The sequence below is a fragment of the Pelodiscus sinensis genome, chromosome 11, assembly GCF_049634645.1.
Source record: "Pelodiscus sinensis isolate JC-2024 chromosome 11, ASM4963464v1, whole genome shotgun sequence".
Taxonomy (NCBI): Eukaryota; Metazoa; Chordata; order Testudines; family Trionychidae; genus Pelodiscus; species Pelodiscus sinensis.
In genome coordinates, this window is record NC_134721.1 from 35,565,544 (window position 1) to 35,583,054 (window position 17,511).

Consider the following 17,511-nt stretch of genomic DNA (forward strand, 5'->3'; position numbering starts at 1 on the left):
GATTTTTTTCAGAAAAACGGCCATTTTTCTGAAAAAACTTCAATTACGTCCACACTGCAATCGTATTCTTCCAAAAGAAAATCAAAAGAACAGAGGGGTTTTTCCAACACTAGTAATCCTCATTCTGCGAGGAAGAAGCCTTTTTCTGAAAGAGCTCTTTCGGCAAAGGGTGTGTGTGGACAGGGAAGAGGGAGTTCTTTTGAAAGAAGAGGAAGAGGAAAAAGCACAGGTGCCCTGGTGGCCACTCCATCCATAGTAATCACAGCTGAAATGCGAGATAGCGTCCATTCAGTGTGGACGCTATCTTTCGAAAAAGCAGATTGCTTTTTTTCGATGTGCTTTTGCAATGTGTACGTTCTCTTTTGGAAGAAGTTTTTCCGGAAGATCTCTTCCAAAAAAGCTTCTTCCGAAAGATGCCTGAAGTCTAGACATAGCCTGATTCATTACCCCAGACAGAAGAGAATGGGATTATCACTTTCCAGTGTCAAAGACCCGAATTAGTACAGAGCACTTATGCAGGACTAAATTCTCAGACAAAAGTGACCATTGGAGCTGTGAATATACAGCACCTAACCTGGAATAAACTAGTGGCAAAAATCTAGGGATGTGTTAGTGTATACTGGGCTCACTGGTTAATCTTTACGGTTACACGCAAGGCCCCCTCTCCCTCCTGCTGCCTTTGTATCAGAGACAGCAGCATGGGGTGTGGGGAGAAGACAGGAGCCAGTGCTCACTGGGAGCCGCAGCAGTGCAGGGGATGAGGGCAGACTGCTCCACGGGAGTCAATGCTCACAGTCGCATGCACTGGCTCTTGCGGAGCTGCTTCCCCCCGCATGTAAATGTCAGCATTTACACATTTACAGGAAAGAACCCTGCTTTTTAACATCTCTACAAAAATCAAACAGGCAGGGGATTTGTTAAGAGACTGGCATCTTAAAAAGACAAATCAACAAAAAGACTACCTTAGAGCCATTATCAGATCTTACATTTGCAATTAACGGTTCTCACTCTGCTGGCCACCTGCCCAATTATAATCCCCCTATTTCCCACAATGCTGAGCAGCACCATCCCAAGGAGACCCTTAGGACCATGATTTGGATGGAGCTGGTGAAGTGAGGGGAAGATATGAGAAAATATGATTGCCAGCCCCTCATCTTTATGATTAAAGCATTGGCTCAGGTCATGTAGAAAACAGAGTTAAGGCAGGAAGCCCCACTTTGGCCCACTGCTCCAGTATGGAATGAGTATTTCACACCCACTCCCTGTCTGAACCAGATCCCAGTCCATTCTTCTGAGTGGAAGCTTTCAAGAGAGTTGGCTGATCAGTAGGGGAGCCCTGTTCCCCATAGGTCTGCCCAGCTGATTGCAAGATTTCACTGTGACATGTGCGGCAGACCCACTGTAAGAGCTACAGTGGGGAACTCAGAGAAAATAGCCAAATTGCTAGAGGACACCAGAGCATCAGTACATATTCTAAATCCTCAGTGGATGTCCAGAGGGAGACCTACCCATAAACCTAAACAGGTTACCAAGGAAAGAACTGGAGAAACCTGGGTAACTCACACAAAGGGACACCAGAAAAATCACTCAGAGGAAATATAGTGGAACAACAGACCTGATGCCTTAGCCAAAGCTGCTGCTGCCATTAGACACACAGATCAGGTAGAGCAAACCACACTAGACACACAGATCAGGTAAAGCAAACAGAGGCCGTAACTACCCAGGGAAAAACTTTAGGCCAGGGAATAGATATCTTGGACTTACTTAAGTATCCTTCAAGATGGTGTGATATTATTCGATTCCAATAAGAACGTGCAAAACATTGTTGTAACCACTGTTGTATGTTTGCACCAAATTTTGTACAAAGTGGACCAAGTGAGAGGTCTATTGAAAGCTGATGATTCACTGATTCAGTTTATACTTTTCATATGCACATATGATTTTTGTATTTGAAGTTATGGGTACTGACTATGTCCTGATATTTCAAATGTTTACTTCTGGGAGGTATCAACAGACTTTGCCCACCTATTGCAAAAGGGTGGCTAGTCAAGGGGATAGCAGTACTTCACTGACAATGGACCTTAAATGGGGCCAATCCAAATCTAAGGAACTTTGCTGTGAATGTTCAGACCAGCATGTAGGCAATGGACAGGTGACTTGCTCATGTGACAAACTCCATCTGGGGCTTACTTTCACACAAGGAGAAGGATGAAATTTCCTTCACGTGGGCAAGGATATAAAGAGAATCCTGGGGTTCCTCCATCTTTGTCTTCACTCCGGCTCATCACTCAGTAGCATCTTTGCTATGAACTGAGCCTGCAAAGACTGATGACCCATCCTAGCAAAGGACATATTCCAGAGACTTATAAAACAGCAGATTATTCCATCTCTGCCACAAGCCTGCACCAGGAACTTTAAAAATTTTACTCTCAACCTTTTTTTTCTTTTTTAATGAATAACTCTTTAGATTCTAAAGGATTCACACAGCATGCTTTTTTGGGTACGATCTAAGGTATAAACAGGCCTGGGAATGTGGCTGATCCTTTGGGTTCAGAAGAACCTATACCGATTTGGTGAGATTGGTTTTCATAAAAAATGGTTACTCACCTTGGTAACTGATGTTCTTTGAGATGTGTTGCGCATATCTATTCCAAGTGAGGTGTTCACATGCCACGTGCATGGCTGCTGGAAAGTTTTTACCCTACCTGCTACCCGTTGGGTTGGTTGGGGAGCCCCCTAGAGTTGTACTGGTGAGACGCCGTATATATGACTGCCGACCCAAGGAGGGTGGGTATGGAATAGATATGAGCAACACATTTCAAAGAACAAGTTACAACCAGGAGTAACCATTATTTTTCTTTAGGTGCTTGCTCATATATATCCCAATTGAGGTGATTCACAAGCATTACTCAGGGGAGGGGTTGGAGTCAATGGGCAGCTGACCCAAGTACCTCAAAGGCTGCATCATGTCTGGACTGCTGTACAATAGGGCAGTGCGACATGAAGGTATAGACTGGAGGACCATGTCGCAGCCCTGCAGATTTCCTGGAGAGGAACACTGGCCAGAAACGCAGCCAAGAAGGCCTGCACCCATGTGGAGTTGCCGTGAGAGGCAGAGGAGAGACCCCAGTGGTCATAGCATGTGTGGATGCACACCGTGATCCAGGAGAAGATACGCTGCAACAAAACTGGCAGACCCTTCATCCAGTCCACCACTGCCAGGAACAGCTGTGAGGATTTCCAGAAGGGCTTAGTCCTGTCAATTTAGCATGCGAGAGCTCACCTGACATCCAGGGAGTGCAGCCGCTGCTCCCGCAGGCTTTCATAGAATCATAGGACTGGAAGGGACCTCGAGAGGTCATCAAGTCCAGCCCCCCGCCCTCAAGGCAGGACCAAGCTCCGTCTACACCATCCCTGACAGATGTCTATCTAACCTGTTCTTAAATATCTCCAGAGAGGGAGATTCCACCACCTCCCTTGGCAATTTATTCCAATATTTGACCAGCCTGACAGTTAGGATTTTTTTCCTAATGTCCAATCTAAACCTCCCTTGCTGCACTTTAAGCCCATTACTCCTTGTCCTGTCCACAGAAACCAAGAGGAACAAATTTTCTCCTTCCTCCTTGTGACACCCTTTTAGATATTTGAAAACCGCTATCATGTCCCCCCTTAATCTTCTTTTTTCCAAACTAAACAAGCCCAGTTCATGAAGCCTGGCTTCATAGGTCATGTTCTCTAGACCTTTAATCATTCTTGTCGCTCTTCTCTTTGGTGAGATTTGGGGTAGAAAACCATGAGGAAAATCTCCTAGCCTGCATGGAAAGGAGAGACCACTTTTGGGAGAAAATCTGGGTGATGGTGAAGCTGAACATTGCCCCTATGGAACACAGTATACGGAGGGTCTGACATGAGGGCATAGAGTTCCAGCACCCATTTGGTGGAGGTAATGGTGACAAGAAAAGCTAAGAAGGACCAGATGGACCAGCTCAGAGCAGGCCAGCTCAACAGGATTCAGCCACAGAGCCACCACACTGTGAGGCTACGTCTACACTGGCCCCTTTTCCGGAAGGGGCATGTAAATTTCACTAGTCGTCGTAGGGAAATCCGCGGGGGATTTAAATATCCCCCGCGGCATTTAAATAAAAATGTCCGCCGCTTTTTTCCGGCTTTTAAAAAAGCCGGAAAAGAGCGTCTAGACTGGCCCCGATCCTCCGGAAAAAGCGCCCTTTTCCGGAGGGTCTTATTCCTACATCCGGTCAAAGCAACCACTCGTGATCTAGGAAGCGCCGGCTAAAGCGGTCTGGCAGCAGATTTTGAACCCCTGGAAGGTAAGATGCCTGCAGGTGAATAGAGTGGGCTATGCAAGTCTCACAAATGAAGGGCTTTGGTGCAAAGAGGGGATTATATCTGGCTCCACCCTGTTTGTTGATATAATACGTGGCCGTCATGCTGTCTGTTCTGGCTGCCACGAATCAACCCTAAGGGTGAGACAGGAAGGTCAGACACACGAGGCAGACTGCCCGAAGTTCACGTACACTGATATGAAGGGACAACTCCTCCTCTGACCGCCTTGCTTGAGTGGTGAGGTCCCCGAGGTGAGTGCCCCACTCAGAGCTGACATGTCCGTGACCAGGGACACCATGGGCCAAGAGGCATGGAATGGAGTGCCAACCAGGATAGAGAAACCCACTGAAGGCATGAGGGATGTGGCGAGGCACAGCAAACACCATGTCCATACTGTCCCACCCCGGGTGAAATGCTGACATCAGGCAAGACTGGAGCAGTCATGGGTAGATCTGGCGAATGGCGTCACAGCTCTGCAACAGCCATGTGATCCAGGAGCTTGAGGCACGTGCCAGCTGTGGTGACCGGAAAGTCAGAAAGAGACCTTAGTAGCTGGTGAAGGTTGCTTAGCGGTGGCCTGGTAAGAATGCTTCAGCTCTGGTAGAGTTGAGCACAGCTCTGATAAGTGCGATCCTCTGTGTGGAAATGAGGGTCAACTTCCCAAGGTTGAGCAGCATGCCCAGATTGTCAAGTGTGGCCCTGGTAATGGTGACATGAGCCTCTACTTGATAATAGGACCAGTCAGTCGTCCAGGTAAGGGTAAACCCAGACCCCACAATGCCCGAGGAAGGCTGCCACCACTGCCATGCACTTGCTAAACACCCTGGTGCTGGAGAGAGCCCAAACTGGAGGGGTATGTCTACACTACAGCATTATTTCAAAATATCTAATTTTGAAATAGTTATTTCGAAATATCTTATTTTGAAATAACGTGTCTACACATAAAATTCATTTCGAAATAGCTTTTTGCTATTTCAAAATAGCGCATCCACACTATTGGATGCTGAATCGTATTTAAGGCCAGCCGGAACTGGTTCCGGCAAGGCATCAGGTCAGAAGTTACCTTGTGGCTAGGGCGGCCAGCAGGGCACCCTGGGAAGGGCTGGAGGCCCCCTATTTCGAAATAAGTATCTACACAGCACTTATTCCGAAATAGCAATTTCGAAATTGGCACTATTCCTCATGGAATGACGTTTACCAATTTTGAAATAAGCCCTCCGCTATTTCGAATTAATTTCAAAATAGCATTTGGCTTGTGTAGACACTAGGAAAGTTATTTTGAAATAACGGCTGTAATTTCAAAATAACTTTGCTGTGTAGACATACCCAAACTATCCCATTAGGAACTGTAGATATTGCCTGTAGGATGGTTTGATTGTGGGATATGACAAAAAGTGTCCTTTAAGTCAAGGGTGGCATAGCAATTGCCTGGATCCAGTGAAGGAACGATGGAGCCCAGGGTGACCATCCAAAATTTGAGGCTGATCACAATCTTGTTGAGCTCCTGAAGGTTGAGGATAGATCGAAGGCCCCACTTTGCTTTGGGGACAAGGAAAGAACGGGAGCAGAAGCCCTTGCCTCTGAAATCCCAAGGAACGCCTTCCACTGCACCCAAGTCCAGAAGCGTGCGCATCGCTTGAAGTGGGTGTTGCTGGTGAGAGGGATCCCTGAAGATGAACGGGTGGGGGGGGGGGACAGGAAGGCAGTGGGGGATGGAAGGGGAGAGAGTAGCCCATTTCCACCATCCAAAAGACCCAGCAATCGGAAGTGATGGACATTCAAGCACAGTGGGAACAGGACAAATGGTTGAGGGAGGGCAGGGAAGGATCCAGGGGCTTCGCTATGCCATCCTCAGGCGTGGTGGTTTGGATCCCAGGAGAGGCTTCGACTGGCCTTGACTGGTGCCAGAACGGCCTCTGGACAGTTTGCTGCAGGAATACTGTGGAAGCCCATGAGAGCAGTCAGGCCAAGGGCAAGAGGAGAAAAGCCTCTGCTGTGGAGGCCTGAAGGGCTTGCACTGCATAGCAGGGGTGTGCACACTTAAGGACTTCATAGTATTCCTAGAATCCTTGAGGTTGTGGAGTCAAGAGCTTGTTTGATCTGCGAAGAGGCTGACTCCATTAAAGGGGAGGTTCTGTATCATGAGACATACTGGAGCGGTCGACAAAGGCTTCCTTTGTCGACTGCGCCACGTTGAGACTGCCGCGCTGTGCCAGATCAGCTGATCATCGGCACAGCGCGGTGGCCGTGTTTATTTTAATGAAGCAGGGATTATGCCAAATAAACTAATTTACATGGCTCCGTCGACGGAGCCATGTAGTCTAGACACACTCTTACTGCCTCCACCACCACAGAGCATGGTGGTGAAAAAGATATTCCAACCTCTTAACAGAAACAGGATGGTGGCAAGACCAGGACCAGTGTAGGGAGCAGGACCGGTGCTGGCAGTGTGATCGGTGCGGGGAATATATTGTTTTGAGGGCCAGCGCCAAGATGAAGATGCACACTCCAAAGAGAAGTGACACGGGAACGGTTGCAGTGGCACAAAGACTCCAAATTTGACTACAGTCTGCTCTTCACAGACGCCCTCGAGTGGAAATGGCTCCGAGGGTACCAACTGCAAGAGCGGTGCCATGAGTATGACCGAGGCTGTGAGTCAGACCGGCAGTGACCATGCCGGGACTCCAAGCAATGCTGGGACTCCAAGCGGGGAGACGCCAGGGCCAAGACTGGAAGACCCATCATGGCTGGTTTCCCCCATGAAGGCTGGCAGGAAATTGAGGCCATGTTCCTCAAAGGGAACCGCATCATCTCAATGAGGCCCTGTACAGCCTTGAAGGTGTCCAGAATGGAGGCCCATCACCAGAGGTTCACTCTTGGGGTGTCCAGTTGGATGGGACTCTGTGCACAGGAAGGGCATGGCAGATCAATGCCACAAGTCTGGGAGCCTTCAGGTGCCATCGACACCAAGGACCTGGCCCTTTGGAAGGCCGCACTAGGAAGTGAGAGGCACCGTTGCTGAGAAGTCCCCTTTTTTTGGTGCCACTCGGTGGTAGATCGGATTCCATGTCTTTTCTTGTACAAGACCTTACAGATCTTGCACTTGTCAAGTGGCCTTCCCCCAAGCACAGTAGATATGAGTTGTGGGGGGTCCCTGATCAGTATCGATTTTAAGGCAATATCTGCAAGGTTTGAAGCCTCAGGCCCCTGAGGCTATGTCTGCACAGCAGCGTTAATTTGAAATAACTGTTGTGTAGACAGCTCCAAAAGTTGAAATAAGCTATTTCAACTTCAGCTACGCAATTAGTGTAGCTCAAGTTGCATAGCTTGTTTCGAGTCTAGCCCTGCTGTGTAGAAGTGCCCTAAGAGAATACAGGCAACCTTTCCCTGCTAACTCCAACACTAACTTTAACAACTACTAACCTAACTATGTTCACAACAAAGAGCTGAAAGCTCTAGGGAGCAGAGGCACTTGCAAAGCAAGAAGCCACAAGTTCCAACAGCCATCACTGACCGCCAGAGGGAACAGAGGAGTTGTTGGGCTGGCAGGGTCATATACAGGGTGTCACACCAGCACCATGCTAGGGGTCTCCATAGCTGACCCAACAGGTAGCAGCTAGGGTAAAAACTTTCCAAGCAGCTGTGCACATGGCACTCACCGCCCTCCCCCCCATTGGAATACATATGAGCAAGCACTGAAAGAAGAACCTCTCACCTGTGCAAGATGTGGTACTGGTTGTAGAACAGGAGAAGCCAGAGTGTCTAGGGGATTGCTTATGACTTCTTGCTGGCCAGTGAGGCAAACAGATGTGCTCTTTGTGAGTAGTTTGAGTAGTTTACAGAGGAGGACTCTCCAATCTTGGGCTGTAAATAGCCTTGTTTCTAAACAATTTGCCCAGATTTGACCTCTTAGGAGTGGCCCCAGGACCTGCTATATCACAGATGGGGATACAGAAATTTGGTCCTTAGCCAAGACAGGAAAAGATCCCACAGGAAAATACAGACTTGAGCAGGTGGAAGATGTGTGGTGGATGGATGAAGGTGGCCAAAAGCATTGGATAGTCCTAGCCTGGTATGGGGAGACCTGATTCCATTTGTGCATGAGCAAGGACATAGAGGAAAACAGGACATTTTAAATAGGGTTAAAGATATATGCTGGTGGCCAGGCATGAAAGCAGATACAGATCAGTGGTGTAATAATTCTCTGCAGTGTGATGTGATTAATGCTGATCTCAGGTTAAAGTATGCATGCCTAAAAGTTGATGGTTGGGAGTAAAATTGCCTAGTGCCTGGAAAGAGAAGGTGGTAGCAGATAAACAGGTACCAAACTTAGCAGAAACTTACATAAGCAAGTGGCAGCACAGCTAGATATAGTAGAGCAAAACATGGACAAAAAACTAGGCTGGGGAAAACCTTCTTTAACATGGGAATTAGCAGAAACATACAGGAAGTTTTCAGTGCAGAAGCACTCTTTGACACACGCCTGGGATGGTTCCTGCTTTACGGTGACTCAAATCAGCCCCAGTGTTCATCAGGTAGAAATCCTGAATGGGAAAAATGGGAAAGCCCAGCAACAACGGTTTCATTCCTCACAGCTCAAAGATTGGCAGTGTAAACCACCTGACCCACACAGAATAATATAACTGTTTTCTCTATCCTGCTGACCACTTTTCTTGGCTTGCAAGAAGGAACGGCTTGGCCGTTGGAAAATACACATTGGATGGGCTTGTCAATGTCTACCCCAAAAATGAGGCAGGAAAAGGCCAAAGAAGTCCTTGACTTATTATCGCCACTCTTACACGGGTGATTCTTTCATGTTCATCCTGTGATACTGGTCCAGATTCTCCCAGTATATCCAGGGGAGAGGATAGAGTAGGAATGTGGGTGTTTGTTCTCCCCTGTCTTCCCTCTCACAGATTCTGAGCGCAAGCCATGACATCCCACTGTTGCCCTAGCACTCCAATGTTCATAAGTATCTGGAGTCTGATGCTGCCCAAATTCTATGCTGGATCTGTGATTTCTGAACCTGTGGTGGTGCTTGCCTGCTGGAGCCCAGGAAGTAAAATTGCTGTGCCACATGCATGGATTCTATGGGAATGGGAGCAACCCTCTGGCCCTGCAGTGTCGCTATAAGTTCCACACTGTTGACAAATCCTCAGGTTGCCTGCCCTGGGAAAATGCTGCCAATTGTACACAGATTATCACTGCAGAGTCACTCAAGTTTTGCTATGAAATTGAGACCATACCAGACTCCATCTCATTCTTCTGTAAACCACAGTGGTCTCAAAAGGGACAAACACCATCCAAAGCCATAGTCTCCTTGGTGATGAAAGGCGCAGAATAGTCCTGGTTTCCTCCACAGTTTGGGAACCAACCATGCCCTTACATGTCATTGTTGCCGGCTCCCAGATGCCTCCACTACCTGGAGAGGAACTGTAGCTGTCTCTAATCACACCTGCCAGCAAGAATATCACATGGTTCCTTGTAAACAGGGAACCACTAAACTGGGCTATAGCTCGACATGAGCTGATTCAGCAAGGTCCCCCAGAGTGGGTAGTTCCATTAAAAGGCATACATTGTGACAAGCTCATGCCAACAATTTGGTTCAAATTCTATGGGCACCTTTCCATTTCAGAAGGAGTCCATGAGCCTGGCTTGTACACAACAAAACTGGACCAACAACAAAAAACTGTTTTAAATTTTCAACCCTCTGATCACAAACTTTGCTCCCCTCTGCCATTTCCGAAGGATCCCTTATTCCTTATTTTAAGAAGCCTTTTCCGAAAGATCCCCGTCTAGACTGGCGCTTTTTTCCAGCAAAGCTCTGAGCCGGAAAAAAGCGGCAGCCATGTTTATGCAAATGAAGTGGAGGGGATTTAAATCCCCGCTTCATTTACAATTGCGATGTGTCTAATTTGCATCCCTTTTATGGAAAAGGGATGCAGTCTAGACACAGCCCATATGTTAAAATTGGATCAACAAGAATATTTGGTTCTTCAACCTTGGACTGCTCCGAAGGAAGTTGAAATACAATTTGAAGGCATGGTGTACAGTGCTCCAGAACAATGTCACCTTAACCTTAGCATGTGAGCAAGCTCAGTCTCTCACTCAGAATGTAATCACAGGAATAATTTGGCAAACCATACCAGGATAAATTCCCACAGAGGTAATCAACTTAATTCAGCTCCATGTAATGGAGGAAGAACTAGTCCTCCAGCCCTGGTGGAGACTAGTTCATGCTTCGTACAATCACCACCATCAAAGACTGGTTATTCCTGAAAACTGTGGCAGGCAAAGAAATCAGAATAATACACCCAGTAGTCCCACTGGGATTACAAATTAATGATAATTCAGTAATATACTTCGGAGATCCCAACACTTGGGCCTGGGAGAAAGATAATGTGTGGAGCACGTAAATATAAAAAGGTATGGTTCGGGCTATATTTGTAAAGACCAAACACTGGCGGAAAATGATGAATGCTTCTCTCCACAACCCGAGAATAACTCACTGTGCCTTTGATGTTATCCAGGAAGATGGGCCTGTTTTGTCTATGTTGGTAAAACGTGTGTGTTTGAGAACAAGATGTAGCATTGTACTGATTAATGGACATTGGATTCAGCCCATGGTGCCTGACCTTAATCGTCGTTTCTGTAATGTAACCACTGCTGTCAGCTGTGATAGTGAGTTTACTGTGCCTATATAGACAGTGCAGCATTTAAAAGCCTATCCTGAGCTCTACAAGGATGTTTCCCTCATTTCACTGGGAATGGGTCCCATTGCTATTAAGGGATGACTAACTCATACCTCCTTACAAAGTGAGCTTCAGAAGCTCTGAGCTATGGTGGAGAAGGCAAACTGAAGTTTCACCACCATAACCAGGAGATCTCCAGGCTAGCAGTCACAGTTTAAAACACAGGCCATCACTCCAGGCGGAAGATTATGCTTGGGTGGAGCCCTAGTGTAATAGGTCTTTTAAACATTACGTTTCACCCCATTGTGATGATCATTGGTTGCCAAATTATGCTAGTAATTGGTCTGGTTCTACTGGTTTGCTGGATGCAATGACTGAAGTGGTGGCTGCAATGGATTGAAGACCAGGCCCTCTATCACAGAATAAGGATGTGATGGGGATACCTGCTCAATGCAAGCACCTCATCAATGGGGGGACTTGTTACCCGCCAGCTCTATGTTCTTGGGGAACCAAGCCATAGTATTAATGGAAGAGCCCCCCACCAACCCCAGCCTCTGCTTGAACCAAAGCCAATACAAAAAGCAATGAAAAGGCAGGGGAAGACACACCTAAACCCCTCCAGACAAGGCCCTCTATTGGTAGCCAAAATACTGAAACTGACTAATGATGAGCTCCCTGGAAAAGACACCGCCCATAGCCAGGAATGATGTTTCTATTGTCTAGCCTAAAACAAAACAACTTTAGAATACTCCTTTGAACCATCTCCCTGTCTATGCATAAACAAATCTAATGTTCCTTCTTGAACCATTGTTGTTTCCCTACAAAACCCCTATGCATACTCAAGTAAAGTGTTCTGATGCCTTCAGTAGGACTTCATGTTCTCATGGCTGATTGTGTTGGGGGCTCTGCTCACCCTGTCTCCAGCACTGGATCCCCAGCTACTATCGCCCCCTGGGTACCTCGATCAGTTCAAGCTTCACGGAGTGGGGAGAGCTCTCCTTCCCCTTGCTCTACGTATAGCCTCCCGAACCTGCCTTATGTGATCAGTTAGGGCTAGCAAACCATAGCATTTGTAATCAGATTTAGGTTAGTTTTAATATTGTAGATGTTTTGTTTGGCTCCCCTTGCATGGTTACTACCTCACATTAAATAACTTTGGGTATGTCTAAACTACCCCGCTAGTTCGAACTAGCGGGGTAATGTAGGCATACCGCACTTGCAAATGAAGCCCAGGATTTGAATTTCCCGGGCTTCATTTGCATAAGCCGGGCGCCGCCATTTTTAAATCCCGGCTGGTTCGAACCCCGTGCCGTGCGGCTAAACGCGGCACGAACTAGGTAGTTCGAACTAGGCTTCCTAGTTCGAACTACCGTTACTCCTCATTCCACGAGGAGTAACGGTAGTTCAAACTAGGAAGCCTAGTTCGAACTACCTAGTTCATGCCGCGTGTAGCCGCACGGCACGGGGTTCGAACCAGCCGGGATTTAAAAATGGCGGCGCCCGGCTTATGCAAATGAAGCCCGGGAAATTCAAATCCCGGACTTCATTTGCAAGTGCGGTATGCCTACATTACCCTCCTAGTTCGAACTAGCGGGGTAGTGTAGACATACCCTTTCATAGTTAAGCTGGTTGCTTTTCTCTCTTTCTCTCCCTCGCCACTTGGCTTTTGGCTTCCCCATTCACTCTGCAGCAACACTCATTGTACCTAAGCTAAAGATTCCTCTAGCGCCCAAAATCCTGTGAGATTTGCTCAGTAAGTGGGTTACTAGCAGAATGGTTATGTGAAAGTGGGATAGGGAGTTGCCCAACTTGGGTCCAAAGTACTGAGTCCAAGAGCCCATGAGGTCACAGCTTGGCTCTTCTGTGCAATCCAGACAACTGAGTCTAGGGACATATAAGGGCAAGGGATGGAATCAACTAGTCAACTACCCAATAAACAAATGCTTATCAGGTACTCAAGTAGGAACTAGACTAATCACTTCCCCCCACCTTGCTGCCTCTTAAAAGCCAGTTCCACCCCAAGCACCATCTCTGTGGGGGGCAGGGGGCAGCAGCACGAACAGGGACTGAAACAGTCCCGCTTGCTCTGGTCCCACTGCTGATCCTCTCGAGGTAACCGCTGTGTCTCTCCCTTTGAAGTATACATGAGCCACGGATCACTCTTGTACATTTCGAAGGGGGAGGCGCAGTGGGATAGCGAGCATCCCCCTTATCAACTAATCGAGTAGCTGATGGAAATTCCATCGACTGCTTGATTAGCTGATTAATCAAAATTTAACATCCCTAATAAGGACTCAGCTTGTGAGTTCTGATTAGCCAGTCCTCTCAGATGTGTTTTGGTAATGGGTGTGAATGTGTGTGTGTGTTCATCTGATTCTAGGGTGGGAAGAACCTTGTTCTGGGGAATCTAGATCCTTAAGAGTAGTTCCATTGGGCGGGAACTGGCAGAAGGGAGAAGTAAGGCTCCATATGAGAACACTTGGCACAAGCAGCACACGGATAGAATTATCACCCCTCCCAGAAGAGTTGCCCTAGTAAATGAGCATTCTCCAAAGTAATGGATAAATCTGGTAACAGTCTAAATCAGGGAAACACCCCTGCTCAGTGTTGAGATGCAGCCACTTCTGGGGTGGGACATGGGACTTTTCACATGCACACAGCAGTGAGAGGCAGAATTTCAAATTCAATGGACATTGCTGGGGAGATTTGGCAGAAGAATCCAATCCAAGATACAGTCAGTGTTGGCTCTGTGGGAAGATTGCCCCACACCTCTATGCCACCCCTGCTACATCTTGCTGTCCAGTCTCCCAACATTGCCCCGTCTTCCTTGCAATGCTGCCCCCGTTGCCCCTTCACTACACAGTGCAACAGCCCCAGTTCCTTCCTCCTGGCCAACTACCCTCCCCCCCAATCCTGTGATATGGCATCTCCTAGCTCCACACTGGGACCAAAACTTCCTGTGAGGGGAGCAGGCCCACAGTGCCCCTCTTGGCACAGCAGCAGCTAGTGCAGCTCACCCTTGAGGTCCAGGTTGCGGGCACCATTGGAGTGCTGGGTGACAGTGCGGGAGTCAATCTTGAGTGTGTGGACATTGCTGGTGTCACGAGACACGATCACATTGTGCCACTGATTGTCGTTAACCGGCTTGTCCGAGTTCCCCTTCATCAGCGATGGCCCGTTGCCCAGGTCGAAGACGTAGTGGATGTACCTGCAGGGGCAGTGGGGTGTGAGGGGAAGTGGGGACTTGGGCAGAGCAGCCGCGAGTTGGCGAAGTGGATGGGCAGACGGGCTGGTTGGCAGGGCGGTGGGAGGAGAGTGTGCCCAGAGGCAGGACAATGGGCAGGAGACATAGGTCTCTGCGTGAGGCAGAGTGCCCTGAGTGCAGTGCACAAGGCAGAGCTGAGGGCAAGGCTCCCAGTAAGAAAGGCCGGGGCAGGGCAGAGGATCTAGTGGCGTGAAGCACTGTACCTGAGGAAGCAGCAGTAGGCCCACAGGGTGTACCACATGTGTCAGAGGGTTGGGCACTAGGCCTACTCACTGGGACAGGGACAGGACCCATTGCCCAGTGGGCAGGATGAGGAAACCAGCCCATGGCCTACTGGGGTGTGTGTGTGTGTGTGTGTCTCACCCCTTGACCAGCTCCACCACAATGAAGTCGTTGCCATTGCCGCTGTTGAAGAGGATGAGGCCATCGGTGGCTGTGGTCTTGAACTGGAAGAAGAGGTGCATGGAGGCGTAGGCCTGCAGCGTGGCCAGTGCCAGGTAGCTAGAGCGGCTCTTGAAGGTGACGGGGTCGGCTATGATGCTGCGCAGGCCAAAGCGAGCATTGAGTTCGCAGTAGCTGATGTCACCGTTCTTGCACAGGTCCATGTAGGGCAGCCCATTGAAGACCAGGCTGCTCAGGTGCCCAATGAAGTTGGAGGGCACCACGGAGATGAAGCGGCGCTCCGTCATGATGCCGGTCTCAATGTTGTGGAACTCCAGGCGGGTATGCGCGCCGGCCATCTGCCCTGCTTGGAGCAAGAGGGGGGCAGGGAACAATTACACACCAGGATGGGGCAGACTCTAGGCCTATGCCCTCCTCAGCCCCAGCCCTTCCCATGCCTCTCAGCCACTGCTGTACCAGCCCTGTTCTCCATTCCTCCACTCACCTTGCCTTACCCAGGCCTTCCACCCCCTGCGATCGCAGCCTAGTGCTCCCTTCACCCCAGCCCTTCCAGCCCTTGTGATCCCAGCCTAGTGCTCCCTTCACCCCAGCCCTTCCAGCCCCTGCGATCCCAGCCTAGTGCTCCCTTCACCCCAGCCCTGCCAGGCCTTCCAGCCCCTGCGATCCCAGCTTAGTGCTCCCTTCACCCCAGCCCTGCCAGGGCCTTCCACCCCCTGCGATCCCAGCCTAGTGCTCCCTTCACCCCAGCCCTGCCAGGCCTTCCAGCCCCTGCGATCCCAGCCCTGGAGTCCTCATGTACCTTCCACAGTGACATTATCCACTGAGAGTTGCAGGCTCTTCCCACGCCGCACAACTCGCACCGTGTGCCACTCGTTGTCATTGAGTTTATGGCCAGCAAAGAGGGTCTCAGGGCCTTTACCTGAATGAGGGAAGGGGGGCAGGATGGGGGGGTTAATGCCCTAGTAGGGTGAGGGGAAATGGCAACAAGGCCTAGACAGCCCCCAGGTGCCTGTCCCTCCCCTTCCTGGATACATCCTGAACACATACATAACCCCCAAAACTCACCCAGCTAGCAGCACCTACCCCACTCCCTCCACCAATCCCCCCCCACCCATACCAACTAGAACACCCCCTCCCCAACCCCTTCTAGATACACATCCAGATGTTCCCTGCCAGACTGTTCCAGCTGGCAACAGGACGGGACTATGCAGACCCCAACATACACCCCATACTCTTGTACCCCTCTGCAGCCAGTACATGCCCTGATGGCAGAAAGCATGTAAAGGAGGATGGAGTAAATCATCAGCTCCACCTTCCCTCCCTATTCCCCTGCTGGGTGTAATTGCACACTCAGCCCTGAACTCATTCCCCACAGCACTAAACTCCTGGGCTGTGTCTACACTGGCATGAATTTCCGGAACTGCTTAAAACGGAATACTATTCCGTTTTCAGTTTTTCCGGAAAAGGAGCGTCTACATTGGCAGGCTGCTTTTCCGGAAAAGCCCTTTTTCCGGAAAAGCGTCTGTGGCCAATGTAGACGCGCTTTTCCGGAAAAGAGCCCCGATTGCCATTTTCGCGATCGGGGCTTTTTTCCGGAAAAGACTACTGGGCTGTCTACACTGGCCCTTTTCCGGAACAGTGTTCTGGAATAAGGACTTATGCCTCAGCGGGAGCAGAATAGTTTTTCCGGAATAGCGGCTGATTTTGTACAGTAGAGCATTGTTGCTTTTCCGGAAATTCAAGGGCCAGTGTAGACAGCTCGCAGCTTATTCCGGAAAAGCGGCTGATTTTCCGGAATAAGTGGCCCAGTGAAGACACAGCCCTGCTCTGCAGTTGCTGCACTGTGATGGTGCCCTATCCCTGTGGAGGCTGCAACAGCTGCTGGAGGCAAGGATGCCAATTCAGAGCTGGGAAAAAGCCCACCAGGAAATTCAGGCCCAACCCCTATAGCAGGGATCCAGCCCCCTGGCTCAGGGCTCCCTTCCGAGCACTGGGAGCCCATGCTGGTGCTCCAGCCTCCCCAACCCCACACAGGTCTGGAGCACACAAACATCTCCTAGCCCGGGCCCGCCTGGGCTCTGCTGTACGAGGGGAATGTCTTTCTCCTCCATTGGGGGCCATGTCAGTGAGGATTTGTGGGGTTTTTTGCTTCTCGCTTGTGTGTGGCACCCAATGGATTTTTCAGAAGGGTCAGCAGCCCCCCTCCCAAAAAGTGATCCCTGCCCCTGCCCTACAGCATCCAACTGCACACTTCTCCTGGGAGTAACTGCACACACAGCCCTTAGAACACACCTACACTCCACTACAAGTTAACCCTCTATGCTATGGGGTATAACCACACACAGTGCCTTTTGGTACACCTACAGCCCACTACAATGTCCCACTGGGTGCAATTGTACACACAGCCCAGAGCACACCTACACTGCTGTATTCAGTGCCCTCCCCCAAATATCTGTCTGTCTGTTTGATATACACACACAAGCGCTCACATGCCCAGGGGTTGAAGACATAACACTGAATGTTGCTCCTGCAGAATGTGTGTGTGTGTTTGTATCTCCACCTGCTGGTGAGCAAGAAAATCAGCAAAGAGAATAAGTGAAGAAGCGATAGGTCATCTTGAAATCCATCCCTGCACCTCCAGGGAATTCAGAAATGGAGGGCTGGGGATCTCCAAACCACAGGTTAGGAAAAAAGTAATATCCATAGCTAATTCTTCCCTGCTGTCCCTGCTACCTGGAGCAGCTCAATCTCTCATTCACTCCCAGCTGGTGGTAATGACCCAATAAACATCCAGCTGCTAAGAGGAGC

General features: G+C 49.3%; 1 protein-coding gene across 25 annotated transcripts in view; it reads right to left on the minus strand.

Moving 5' to 3' along the window:
• NRXN2 (neurexin 2) overlaps positions 1-17,511 on the minus strand; it is a 354,461-nt gene that overhangs the window by 152,073 nt on the left and 184,877 nt on the right. For 18 of the 25 annotated variants that reach the window (XM_075939216.1, XM_075939213.1, XM_075939214.1 and 15 more), the window contains 3 exons: positions 15,503-15,622; positions 14,665-15,049; positions 14,054-14,244 (listed from right to left, as the gene is read on the minus strand). In XM_075939216.1, the coding sequence (XP_075795331.1) occupies positions 14,054-14,244; positions 14,665-15,049; positions 15,503-15,622 (696 nt within the window). The remainder of the gene's footprint in view (positions 1-14,053; positions 14,245-14,664; positions 15,050-15,502; positions 15,623-17,511) is intronic. The other 7 variants (XM_075939215.1, XM_075939211.1, XM_075939209.1 and 4 more) reach the window with 1 other exon arrangement.